The sequence below is a fragment of the Leuresthes tenuis genome, unplaced genomic scaffold (genome assembly GCF_036924035.1).
Source record: "Leuresthes tenuis unplaced genomic scaffold, fLeuTen1.0.hap1 SCAF_16, whole genome shotgun sequence".
NCBI classification, from domain to species: domain Eukaryota; kingdom Metazoa; phylum Chordata; class Actinopteri; order Atheriniformes; family Atherinopsidae; genus Leuresthes; species Leuresthes tenuis.
In genome coordinates, this window is record NW_027325370.1 from 1,474,241 (window position 1) to 1,487,926 (window position 13,686).

General features: G+C 50.0%; 1 protein-coding gene across 1 annotated transcript; it reads left to right on the plus strand.

Annotated features, from left to right (window-relative positions):
- The first annotated feature begins 611 nt into the window (after nt 1-611).
- Nucleotides 612-12,519, plus strand: LOC140271771 (ADP-ribosylation factor-like protein 8A). The gene is made up of 7 exons (XM_072367068.1): nt 612-1,033; nt 6,185-6,265; nt 7,272-7,345; nt 7,426-7,519; nt 8,829-8,896; nt 10,255-10,325; nt 11,112-12,519. The coding sequence occupies exons 1-7, from the start codon at nt 911-913 to the stop codon at nt 11,162-11,164; spliced, it is 564 nt and encodes a 187-aa protein (XP_072223169.1). The 5' UTR covers nt 612-910; the 3' UTR covers nt 11,165-12,519.
- Nucleotides 12,520-13,686: the final 1,167 nt, after the last annotated feature.

A 13,686-nucleotide genomic window follows, 5' to 3' on the forward strand; every position in this document is an offset into this window, starting at 1 on the left:
TATTCAAGAAGTTCAGTTGAGAAAAGTTCTTAATCTTGAAATAGAAACCCTGACCTGAACAATACGAACAGAGTTCAAGAAAATCTGAATTATGAGATTAAATTAAATGTTTTCTCTTATCTTTATAGCAGATTTGTGTTATAATAGTGTCTGATATTTACTGAGTGTTTTTTGTTCAGATTTTACCGGTTTTCAGCGGTGGAATATACACTGTGATTAGGAAGAGACCCAATCAATAAAATCCCAGATCAGGGGTTTGATTTAATGACGCGGTTAGTCATGAAAGCTGTGACCAGTAGAGGGCAGTGTCTCAGAAACTCAGAGCTATCTGCTTCCTCTTCTTTCTGCACTCCTCTGCTCTGTTCATCAACCCCACCCAAACCGGAAGTACCCCGAACAAACTGCTCACAAACGTTTTAAAACCTCAAAACGGGATTTTTTAAAAATTATTCTACGAGTTGGAAAGTGTCTTGTTATTTTGTAGTTTTCTGTATATAAGTGTAATGGCACAATAAAGCCGAGAGGCTTTCTTCTGTTGTGGGTTTTAACACGTTTATTTTCGTAAGGGGCGTTTATTGTGAAAGGGCGCACCGGATCTGGATTGACGGGCTGTTTCTGAGCTAACGGCGCTGGGAGGAAAAGGCGTAGCTAGTAAACATCAGAGAAACCCGAAAACACACAGCGAGAGAAACGATCCTGAAAACATCTCTTTATTGAAGCTTGTCTTCTGTTCGTGTGAAGTCGTTGGTGTCCTCGGTCCCTTCCGTTACCGTCTGCGGTTGCCATAGCGACTGTCATTGGCCAGAAAAACAGGACCGTTGGGGCGTTAGCCAGCTAGCTCGCTAGCATAGCCACCTAGCCGTTGCAGAAACAGTCGCAGCTAGCGTTAGCATTAGCAACAGACGGAGAGATGATAGCGTTAATCAACAAACTGCTGGACTGGTTCAAGGCGCTCTTCTGGAAGGAGGAGATGGAGCTGACCCTGGTGGGGCTGCAGTATTCGGGGAAAACCACCTTCGTCAACGTGATAGCGGTGAGTTTTTGGGCTAATGTAGCCGCTAAGGCCAGCTGTCAGTTAGCAGCTGGCTGCTTCCATTGTTGTCCTGCAGCGGTGAGGTCAGCGAGACACCGATGAGTCAATCTGCTTCTGATTTATCAGCCCAGCTCCTGCCTGCAGATAGATGCTGAAACCGAGCTGTGATCAGCATCTGAAGCCGGGATGTCAGCTGCTGTCACCGCTGTTTTCAGCATGTTAATCAGAACCGGCGGTGGTTCCGGACTGGGATCAGGGCTGTGATTTGGACTTGTGTTGGAGGGTCGATCACCTCCCGAAGTGACCTTCTCCCGGCTGCTCACCTCCTGACATCATCCTCACGTAATAAATGAGTTACCTGCGCACGTGAGGGTGAAGATTTCCTCATAAAATCTGAGCTGCTGACATTTCTGTTTAGTTTACAGAGCAGCTCATTGATTATCAGAGATGTGCCATACAGGAAATCTGTTTATCGTGTTAGTTTGAATTAGCAGAGGCTTTGAAACACTTTAAAGCAGTTTTTTATGTGGCAACAAAGGAAATGTGCAACATTTGGTCTTCAGGAATAGTTCTCCAGGCTTCTTGAAGGACATCCCAAAGCTCTTCTTTGGATGTGGGCTGCCTTTTGTTCCGTTCTCTGTCAGATGATCCCACACTGCTTCAATAATGTTGAGGTCCGGGCTCTGGGGAGGATTCATCCCTCCATAAGACCTGTTGCCACTGATTTTCAGTCCACTTCTTGTGTCATTTGGCACAGCTCAGCCTTTTCTCCCTGTTTCCCCTTCCTTAAGAACGGCTTCTTGACAGCCACCCTTCCATGGAGACCATTTCTGATGAGGCTTGGGCCAACAGTAGATGGATCAGCTGAAGGTCCAGATGCATCTCTCAGGTCCTGTCAGGTCACAGCTGGATTTTTTCCTCTTTCTTAAGGACATCACTTTCAGATCCTGTTCATCTGCTGGAGATAGTTTTTTAGGCCTGACACTTCTTCTTTTGTCCTCCACTTGTCCAGTTTCCTCAAATGTTTTAAGGACACACTGCACACCATGCTGAGATATGCCAAGTTTTCAGCTAATAGCTCTTTGGGAATCACCTTGTTGCTGCAGAAATCCTATTTTCTGTCTGTCAAACTGTGTTTTCTTTGCTGTTTTTCATAGATGCAGCTAAAGAAATGGGAACAAATGATGTGTCTTTGTGACAAAGTGCCTAAAGATCCAGTTTAAAATGGCTTCTTTGCTAAGTTGTCTGTTCTGTGTCGACACAACACTGGTTCATCCCTTGAGTTAGGAGCCTTTTTTCTGCCTGAATGGGTCAAAGGTCAGAGTTAAGTGGCTGAACAAAGAAAAAACACTGAAAATGCTCAGGAACAAGGACTGAAGAGGAGGGAAAAAGCACACAACAGATAAACTCCTTCCAGATCTGGACTTTAACGCTGTTTGAATGCAGCTTCCTGGTCTCCACCGACTGTTAAAGGAACAGTTTTTCTTTCTCTTCAACAATAAATGTGACCAAACTGTGCAGAATCAGACTGAACTGTCAGAGCTTTTGCTCTTTAATCTGTTTTTTTCTGGCATAAAATGGATGTTAAGCCCAGGATCCAGTGAAGAAAAGTCACGCATTTAGATAAATGTGCATTTCTTCTACTTTCATCAGCTGTAATTTCTGGGATTCATTGATCAGCACGACTCAAACCTTTCTCTGAAACACCGGCCCAGGTGCACACTTTAGATTGGTGTTAAAGAAACTAAAGCTGAGCTGATCAGAACCGGGACGATGGGAAGATGCAGAGCGGGAAACGCTGTGGGACCTGCTCATTCTGCAGCTTTACAGTCTTTTTGTTCAGAAAAGCATCCAATCCAGCGGCTCCTCCATGTCATGTGACTCCAGACGGTGTCACATGACGCTCTGCGGGTTCACTTCCTCTCTCTGAAACAGAGGAACTATCGGCACCGCCGGCCCGGGCAGAGGAGACAGGTTCAGAGTGAGCTGTCTAAAGATGTCTGAGTGACCGAAATCTGTTTAGTACTTTATTCCAGATCAAATCTGAGGCCTTTCTGTTCTTTTCTCTTCAGCTTTCTAACAAAGGTCCCTGCTGCTGTCTGCCATCAGTTTGCATCGGCTCAGTGAAGCGTTAAACAAGATGAAAGAAATAACCCGAACAGAACGCCATGAGTCACATGACCACAGACCAGAGTCTCATATTTCTGTTGTTTCCTCCTGTAAACGAGTTAAAATGCAGATCAGAGCTTCTGAGGCCGATGTGCACGTTTCAGCTCAGAACAAAGATGTTTAACATCTTTGGATCTGATTCAGACTCTTAGTGACTGAAACCCAGAAGAGTTTCCTCTTTATTCAGTTTCTCAAGCACTTTTTCTTCTGACTGACGTTTGACTTCCTGATTGCTCTGCTTGTGTTAAAAAGCTGCGCATGTGAAGCACATGATTCCCCCGGCGTTCTGGTTCAGCTGCTGTGGTTTCTGCTCCATTAGATGAGACTCAAAAACTCCTTCCAACGGCAGCTGCCGTTATTAAACCTCCTTCCAGCTGCCGGTATTAAACCTCCTTCCAGCGGCAGCTGCCGGTATTAAACCTTCTTCCAACAGCAGCTGCCGGTATTAAACCTTCCAGCTGCCGGTATTAAACCTCCTTCCAGCGGCAGCTGCCGGTATTAAACCTTCTTCCAGCTGCAGCTGCCGGTATTAAACCTTCTTCCAGCGGCAGCTGCCGGTATTAAACCTCCTTCCAGCGGCAGCTGCCGGTATTAAACCTCCTTCCAGCGGCAGCTGCCGGTATTAAACCTCCTTCCAGCTGCCGTTATTAAACCTCCTTCCAGCTGCCGGTATTAAACCTCCTTCCAACGGCAGCTGCCGGTATTAAACCTCCTTCCAGCTGCCGGTATTAAACCTCCTTCCAACGGCAGCTGCCGGTATTAAACCTCCTTCCAGCTGCCGTTATTAAACCTCCTTCCAGCTGCCGGTATTAAACCTCCTTCCAACGGCAGCTGCCGTTATTAAACCTCCTTCCAGCTGCCGGTATTAAACCTCCTTCCAACGGCAGCTGCCGGTATTAAACCTCCTTCCAACGGCAGCTGCCGGTATTAAACCTCCTTCCAGCTGCCGGTATTAAACCTCCTTCCAACGGCAGCTGCCGGTATTAAACCTCCTTCCAACGGCAGCTGCCGGTATTAAACCTTCCAGCTGCCGGTATTAAACCTCCTTCCAGCGGCAGCTGCCGGTATTAAACCTTCTTCCAGCTGCAGCTGCCGGTATTAAACCTTCTTCCAGCGGCAGCTGCCGGTATTAAACCTCCTTCCAGCGGCAGCTGCCGGTATTAAACCTCCTTCCAGCGGCAGCTGCCGGTATTAAACCTCCTTCCAACGGCAGCTGCCGGTATTAAACCTCCTTCCAACGGCAGCTGCCGGTATTAAACCTCCTTCCAGCTGCCGGTATTAAACCTCCTTCCAACGGCAGCTGCCGGTATTAAACCTCCTTCCAACGGCAGCTGCCGGTATTAAACCTCCTTCCAACGGCAGCTGCCGGTATTAAACCTCCTTCCAACGGCAGCTGCCGGTATTAAACCTCCTTCCAACGGCAGCTGCCGGTATTAAACCTTTCAACGGTGGCTGCCGGCATTAAACCTCCTTCCAACGGTGGCTGCCGGTATTAAACCTCCTTCCAACGGCAGCTGCCGGTATTAAACCTCCTTCCAGCTGCCGGTATTAAACCTCCTTCCAACGGCAGCTGCCGGTATTAAACCTCCTTCCAACGGCAGCTGCCGGTATTAAACCTCCTTCCAACGGCAGCTGCCGGTATTAAACCTCCTTCCAACGGCAGCTGCCGGTATTAAACCTCCTTCCAACGGCAGCTGCCGGTATTAAACCTCCTTCCAACGGCAGCTGCCGGTATTAAACCTCCTTCCAACGGCAGCTGCCGGTATTAAACCTCCTTCCAACGGCAGCTGCCGGTATTAAACCTCCTTCCAACTGCAGCTGCCGGTATTAAACCTCCTTCCAACGGCAGCTGCCGGTATTAAACCTCCTTCCAACGGCAGCTGCCGGTATTAAACCTCCTTCCAACGGCGGCTGCCGGTATTAAACCTCCTTCCAACGGCGGCTGCCGGCATTAAACCTCCTTCCAACGGCGGCTGCCGGCATTAAACCTCCTTCCAACGGCGGCTGCCGGCATTAAACCTCCTTCCAACGGCGGCTGCCGGCATTAAACCTCCTTCCAACGGCAGCTGCCGGCATTAAACCTCCTTCCAACGGCAGCTGCCGGTATTAAACCTCCTTCCAACGGCAGCTGCCGGTATTAAACCTCCTTCCAACGGCAGCTGCCGGTATTAAACCTCCTTCCAACGGCAGCTGCCGGTATTAAACCTCCTTCCAACTGCAGCTGCCGGTATTAAACCTCCTTCCAACGGCAGCTGCCGGTATTAAACCTCCTCCAACGGCAGCTGCCGGTATTAAACCTCCTTCCAACGGCAGCTGCCGGTATTAAACCTCCTTCCAACGGCAGCTGCCGGTATTAAACCTCCTTCCAACGGCAGCTGCCGGTATTAAACCTCCTTCCAACGGCAGCTGCCGGTATTAAACCTCCTTACAACGGCAGCTGCCGGTATTAAACCTCCTTACAACGGCAGCTGCCGGTATTAAACCTCCTTCCAGCTGCCGGTATTAAACCTCCTTCCAGCTGCCGGTATTAAACCTCCTCCCAACGGCAGCTGCCGGTATTAAACCTCCTCCCAACGGCAGCTGCCGGTATTAAACCTCCTCCCAACGGCAGCTGCCGGTGTTAAACCTCCTCCCAACGGCAGCTGCCGGTATTAAACCTCCTCCCAACGGCAGCTGCCGGTATTAAACCTCCTCCCAACGGCAGCTGCCGGTATTAAACCTCCTCCCAACGGCAGCTGCCGGTATTAAACCTCCTTCCAACGGCAGCTGCCGGTATTAAACCTCCTTCCAACGGCAGCTGCTGGTATTAAACCTCCTTCCAACGGCAGCTGCCGGTATTAAACCTCCTTCCAGCTGCCGGTATTAAACCTCCTTCCAACGGCAGCTGCCGGTATTAATGGCTCCACATGCGTTGTCCTGCTGTCGTGTGTTTATATGTCTGTAAAATGCAGCCTGGACCAGTGATGTTTGTGTGTGTTTCAGTCCGGCCAGTTCAGTGAAGACATGATTCCTACGGTGGGATTCAACATGAGGAAGATCACAAAAGGCAACGTCACCATCAAGGTCTGTAGTTCCATTCCTTCGTTATTTCAAATTCTTCATTCGTCACAAAAAATTAAAAGAAAGTCGACCTTCTGGTCCTAAAACTCAATAAATCCAACCTAACATGAACAAAAGAACATGATGTATGACACTGCTCTGCAGCATTCAGGTGTGTTTTAACACGATGCCAAGGAGGAAAGACACCAGCAATGATCTCAGAGAAGCAGCTGCTGCTGCCCATCAGTCTGGGAAGGGTTATAAGGCCATTTCCAAACTATCTGGAGTCCATCATTCTACAGAGAGAAAGATTATTCACAAGTGGAAAACATTCAGGACAGCTGTCAATCTTCCCAGGAGTGGACGTCCCAGCAAGTTCAGCCCAAGGTGAAGAAGCCCAGAGCTACATCTCAGACTCTACAGGCCTCAGTTAGCATGCTAAAGGTTAAAGTTCACCCCAAGGTGAAGAAGCCCAGAGCTACATCTCAGACTCTACAGGCCTCAGTTAGCATGTTAAAGGTTAAAGGTCACCCCAAGGTGAAAAAGCCCAGAGCTACATCTCAGACTCTCCAGGCCGCAGTTAGCATGTTAAAGGTTAAAGGTCATACATCTTAGACTCTCCAGGCCTCAGTTAGCATGTTAAAGGTTAAAGGTCACCCCAGGGTGAAAAAGCCCAGAGCTACATCTCAGACTCTACAGGCCTCAGTTAGCATGTTGAAGGTTAAAGGTCATGACAGCACAGTTAGAAAAAGACTGAACAAGGATGGCTTGTTTGGAAGGGCTGCAGAAGAAAGCCTCTTCTCTCTAAAAGGGGGTTCACTTAGTTTTACACTCACTGCTGCTGAAGCTGCTGGATCAGGGGTTCACTTAGTTTTCGTTCCATAAATGATGGCTCAGTGTATCACATCATGTGTGGTTGGATTTACTGAGTTTTAACACCTGCTGATGGTTCAGATGTTTTTCTTTTACATAACTGAACGGTTTCCTACTAAATAAAACATGTTTTGATATTTTCTGCCCGTATCCTCAGCTGTGGGACATCGGTGGTCAGCCTCGCTTCAGGAGCATGTGGGAGCGTTACTGTCGAGGAGTCAGTGCCATCGTGTAAGTTCTGCTGTCCTAAACTGCAGTTATTGATCTCTGATCAAAGCGACTCCTGATCAAACTGTTTCCTCCTTCTGCAGCTACATGGTGGACGCAGCAGATCCAGAGAAGATCGAAGCTTCCAAGAACGAGCTCCACAACCTGCTGGACAAACCGCAGCTGCAGGGGATTCCTGTAAGAGCGAGGGGACCTGGGGGCGGGGGAGTCCTGTAAGAGCGAGGGGACCTGGGGGCGGGAGGGTCCTGTAAGAGCGAGGGGACCTGGGGGTGGGAGGGGTCCTGTAAGAGCGAGGGGACCTGGGGGTGGGAGGGGTCCTGTAAGAGCGAGGGGACCTGGGGGCGGGGGGGGTCCTGTAAGAGCGAGGGGACCTGGGGGTGGGAGGGGTCCTGTAAGAGCGAGGGGACCCGGGGGCGGGGGAGTCCTGTAAGAGCGAGGGGACCTGGGGGCGGGGGGGGTCCTGTAAGAGCGAGGGGACCTGGGGGCGGGGGGGGGTCCTGTAAGAGCGAGGGGACCTGGGGGGTCCTGTAAGAGCGAGGGGACCTGGGGGCGGGAGGGGTCCTGTAAGAGCGAGGGGACCTGGGGGCGGGGGAGTCCTGTAAGAGCGAGGGGACCTGGGGGCGGGAGGGGTCCTGTAAGAGCGAGGGGACCTGGGGGCGGGGGAGTCCTGTAAGAGCGAGGGGACCTGGGGGCGGGAGGGGTCCTGTAAGAGCGAGGGGACCTGGGGGCGGGAGGGGTCCTGTAAGAGCGAGGGGACCTGGGGGCTGGGGAGTCCTGTAAGAGCGAGGGGACCTGGGGGCGGGAGGGGTCCTGTAAGAGCGAGGGGACCTGGGGGCTGGAGAGTCCTGTAAGAGCGAGGGGACCTGGGGGCGGGAGGGGTCCTGTAAGAGCGAGGGGACCTGGGGGCGGGGAGGTCCTCTAAGAGCGAGGGGACCTGGGGGCGGGAGGGTCCTGTAAGAGCGAGGGGACCTGGGGGCGGGAGGGGTCCTGTAAGAGCGACGGAACCTGGGGGCGGGGGAGTCCTCTAAGAGCGAGGGGACCTGGGGGCTGGGGAGTCCTGTAAGAGCGAGGGGACCTGGGGGCTGGGGAGTCCTGTAAGAGCGAGGGGACCTGGGGGCGGGGGAGTCCTGTAAGAGCGAGGGGACCTGGGGGCGGGGGAGTCCTGTAAGAGCGAGGGGACCTGGGGGCGGGAGGGGTCCTGTAAGAGCGAGGGGACCTGGGGGCGGGGGAGTCCTGTAAGAGCGATGGAACCTGGGGGGTCCTGTAAGAGCGAGGGGACCTGGGGGCTGGGGGGTCCTGTAAGAGCGATGGGACCTAGGGGCGGGGGGTGTTATTTCTTTTCAGAATCAGCCTATAAATCACAGTCACATCATATTTGTCTTCATATCAACTCTTTATATTTGTTGTTGTATTGTTGATAAACTGTAATCCAGAACAGAAGCAGAACCAGAGTGAAACACAGCTGACGCCTGAACTGTGTCCACAGGTTCTGGTTCTGGGGAATAAGAGGGACCTGCCAGGCGCTCTGGATGAGAAGGAGCTCATAGAGAGGATGTGAGTCCACACCAACATACACCAGCGGGGGGAGGGGGGTGTTCCGGTTCTGGTACTCAGCCGGATTTAAGTTGCTTCTATGAAGAACCGACTCAGAACTGGTTTGAATTTCCTCCACCACATAAACGTCTCTTCAGTCCCTGTTTGAACTTCCTTCTGGTGCATTCTGAGTTTCAGCAGAGAAACACTTTCCTTTAATCTGATGTTGGACATTAAAACATTTAGCTGGGGTTCGACCAAATACATCCTGTCATTAACACATTCATGTTAGCCTACGGTAAGGATTCACGTTAGCCTATGGTAATGATTCATGTTAGCCAACGGTTACGATTCACATTAGCCTATGGTAACAATTCACATTAGCGTACGGTAACGATTCACATTAGCGTACGGTAACAATTCATATTAGCTTACGGTAACGATTCACATTAGCGTACGGTAACGATTCATATTAGCGTACGGTAACGATTCACATTAGCGTACGGTAACAATTCATATTAGCTTACGGTAACGATTCACATTAGCGTACGGTAACAATTCATATTAGCGTACGGTAACGATTCACATTAGCGTACGGTAACAATTCATATTAGCTTACGGTAACGATTCACATTAGCGTACGGTAACAATTCATATTAGCTTACGGTAACGATTCACTTTAGCTTACGGTAACGATTCACATTAGCGTACGGTAACGATTCACATTAGCGTACGGTAACGATTCACATTAGCGTACGATACTGTTTTACCCAGAGCTGTATCAGTCCCATACTTCTGTCTTATGGAATCAAAAGAAGAATCTTCTCTGTGTGCCGTGTGTTACATTTGGGAGATCTGAAGGAAGCCTTTTCTTAGAGTGACGCACTACCTACAAACACTGGATGTGCTTAGCATGTAAGCTAACAACGGTTATCATATAAAACAAGAAGAATCATTGTGATTCCTGAAAAACTTGAAGGCTTTTTTTCCTCCATTCTTGTTTTTGTCAGGTTAGAAAATAAGAGGAAGGAATTATATTAATGTATCTGTGTCATTCTCTGAAGAAAAGAAAACCGGTGAATAAACCAAAAGCAGCGTTAAGACTCTGATTGTAACCTCTGAGCTCGGCTTCTTCCTGTTTTTATTGGTCTGTCCTGGATCAGGAAGTCTGGACAGCACACTGGTTCTGGCTTTTAAACATGGAGATGTGTTGGTCTTCAGAACCAAACACCCACCTGGACCAGAACCAGTTTTTTTAGGGTGATTGAAACAGAAATACCTGGTCCTAAGTTTGGTCCTGGCTCTGAAGCAGCACTTTGGTGTCGTCTGTGACTCCTGGAGGTCTTCATTCACCTCATGTTTGCTGTGTTTGTCACCAGGAACCTGTCGGCCATCCAGGACAGAGAGATCTGCTGCTACTCCATCTCCTGCAAGGAGAAAGACAACATCGGTATGTCACACACACACACAGACCTCACTTCCTGTTTCACCCTGCTGACCTCACTTCCTGTTTCACCCTGCTGACCTGACTTCCTGTTTACCCTGCTGACCTCACTTCCTGCTTCACCCTGATGACCTCACTTCCTGTTTCACCCTGCTCACCTCACTTCCTGCTTCACCCTGCCGACCTGACTTCCTGTTTACCCTGCTCACTTCACTTCCTGTTTACCCTGCTCACCTCACTTCCTGCTTCACCCTGCTGACCTCACTTCCTGCTTCACCCTGCCGACCTGACTTCCTGTTTACCCTGCTGACCTCACTTCCTGTTTCACCCTGCTGACCTCACTTCCTGCTTCACCCTGCCGACCTGACTTCCTGTTTACCCTGCTCACTTCACTTCCTGTTTACCCTGCTGACCTCACTTCCTGTTTCACCCTGCTCACCTCACTTCCTGTTTCACCCTGCTGACCTCACTTCCTGCTTCACCCTGCCGACCTGACTTCCTGTTTACCCTGCTCACTTCACTTCCTGTTTACCCTGCTCACCTCACTTCCTGCTTCACCCTGCTGACCTCACTTCCTGTTTCACCCTGCTGACCTCACTTCCTGTTTCACCCTGCTCACCTCACTTCCTGCTTCACCCTGCCGACCTCACTTCCTGTTTACCCTGCTCACCTCACTTCCTGTTTCACCCTGCTCACCTCACTTCCTGCTTCACCCTGCTGACCTCACTTCCTGTTTCACCCTGCTGACCTCACTTCCTGTTTACCCTGCTGACCTCACTCTTCTCTCTGCAGACATCACCCTCCAGTGGTTGATCCAACACTCCAAGACTAAGAGGAGTTCTTGAGAAATGATGCGACCCACACAGAACAGGCCAAGCCCACCGACCCGTCCCCAGCCTCTCCTCCTGACCTCCCTTCCATTGCCCCCCCCCCACACTGCAGATGCACTGATACCTCTGAGTTTGTGTTGAAGCGTCGGCCGACACTCGGGCAGGTTGAATCTGTCAGAAACCAAATCAAACCGGTTTCAACCTCCAAACGTGTAAATCAGCACGAATGCTGTCTAAATTCTGACCCGCGGATGGTTATTCACAAAAGATTGAATCGTTTCCATGTTATCAGACACAGAATAAACAGGTCGAATCACCCGTTTAACATCCATGAGTCCAGCTGAGACGTACTTTCATCCGACCAGACCTTTAAACACGGTCTTTATCGCCTGCTCGCCGTCTTCATGAAGGTGGAAGCAGCGGCGTGCGTTCGTTCATTCGACAGCAGCAGCCCACTGTTGACCAGATCCGATTGGCTGCGGTCTGCAGCTTCCTGTTCACTCATATTCCTCCAGCAGCGTCACAATAAGCTGCTCCTAGTCTGTGAAATAAACTCGTGCAATATAGTTAGAGGTGGAAGGACATCAGTGGGGGCTCTGTGGAGGAACCGGGCTTCATTTCCGCTCACCAGCACAAACAGTCCCAGGATGCACTGGGGTCTAAATTGGCAGTTTAAGGCGCTGTGATTGGCCCGTTAGCCTCCCGACTGTGTTGCCGAGCAGCAGTATCGGTGCATCTGTCCACACAGCAGACGTCTGGATGGGTTCGGTTTCTGTCCCGTAAGGACGCTCCTGTTGCATCATCAGGCGCCTGTTGTGTGGACCTGCTCTCTGAAGCTTTCCCATGATCCTCCTCTCCCCCCGGGACCTCCCACCGTTACCATCGTTCATATTTTTATCATCCTGAGAATCTCTTCTTCCTCCTTCGTCCGTTGCCACCTGCTCGTCCTCTTCTGTATCCCCTCTCTTCTTCCTCTTTTCTTAATTTTGGATGTTCTCCTCCCTCGTCGCCAAGCCCCGCCCCCTCGCCGTCGAGCGAGGGATTAAACAACCTTTTTATTGCACTGTTGATTTTGGTTTTGTAAGATATTAATAATGAGAATAATGTTAATAATCTTCTTATTGTGACATAACCCGATGAGGAAGTGGTACTTTAACTGGAGAAGGACAGAAGTTGTTGTTTATGTTCATATCTCTGTAATAAGCTTTTTATTCTTATTTGTTTTATATTATTATTTTGTATCGTTGTTTTCTGCTCTGAGCTGTCTGCTGATTGGACCGGGAGTGTCATGTGATCTCATGCAGCGTCTACATCATGTCGGACTAAACAAAGTGTTGTAATCACATATTAAATTTTTAATTTAAAAATCAGCTGATTTTAAAGGTTTTTTTTGCTGTTTTCATGATTCACGACGAGTTTGAGGAAAAAAGATTTAATAGTTATTCTAAAATGAATTCTTTATTCGTCCACATCCTGTTTTTAATGAGTGTAACTGCATCGTAAATGTGGAAGTTTGTGGCTGTAAATTAAAAATAATTCAATCAGAAAAACTTGTAAAATTTTGTGCAGATGATGAAAAAACTAATTAAAACTTTAACTTTAAAGTCTTTTAAAAAGAAAATTAACTGAGAATTAAAGTTAAATGAAAAGATGTTTTTATAAAACGAGGAAATTATTTTCCTCATCGTTAAAATAACTTTAAACCATTAAAAGTTTAGTTTTTGACCAATGAGGTTCCATAGTTTCTGTTTTAAAACGTGGAAAAAAAGCTCCATTTTGTCACTAATGAACTTCCATACAGAGAAGTCAAGTTTGAACTCATTTAAAATGTTTTATCAAAAGTTCCTGAAACAGTTTCTGAGACTCGACTGCAGAACAGCAGGCGGTCAGACCGCCTTAAACACCTGATCACAGGTGGTGTTCCCTCACCTGGGGCTCCCTCAGGTGGTGTTCCCTCACCTGGTGTTCCCTCACCTGGGGCTCCCTCACCTGGTGCTCCCTCACCTGAGGCTCCCTCACCTGAGGCTCCCTCACCTGGGGCTCCCTCAGGTGGTGCTCCCTCACCTGGGGCTCCCTCAGGTGGTGCTCCCTCACCTGGGGCTCCCTCAGGTGGTGTTCCCTCACCTGAGGTTCCCTCACCTGGGACTCCCTTAGGTGGGGCTCCCTCACCTGGGGCTGCCTCGGGTGGTGTTCCCTCACCTGGGGCTCCCTCACCTGGGGCTCCCACAGGTGGTGTTCCCTCACCTGGGGCTCCCTCACCTGGGGCTCCCTCACCTGGGGCTCCCACAGGTGGTGTTCCCTCACCTGGGGCTCCCTCACCTGGGGCTCCCTCACCTGGGGCTCCCACAGGTGGTGCTCCCTCACCTTGGGCTCCCTCAGATGGGGCTCCCTCAGGTGGTGTTCCCTCACCTGAGGTTCCCTCACCTGGGACTCCCTTAGGTGGGAATCCCTCACCTGGTGCTCCCTCACCTGAGGCTCCCTCACCTGGGGCTCCCTCACCTGAGGCTCCCTCACCTGGGGCTCCCTCAGGTGGTGCT

Coding starts and splice junctions, on each gene's coding strand:
- LOC140271771 (XM_072367068.1), top strand. CDS start 911: ATGATAGCGTTAATCAACAAACTGCTGGACTGGTTCAAGGCGCTCTTC. Junction 7,346..7,425: donor CGAGGAGTCAGTGCCATCGT/GTAAGTTCTGCT, acceptor CTCCTTCTGCAG/CTACATGGTGGACGCAGCAG. Junction 8,897..10,254: donor AAGGAGCTCATAGAGAGGAT/GTGAGTCCACAC, acceptor GTTTGTCACCAG/GAACCTGTCGGCCATCCAGG.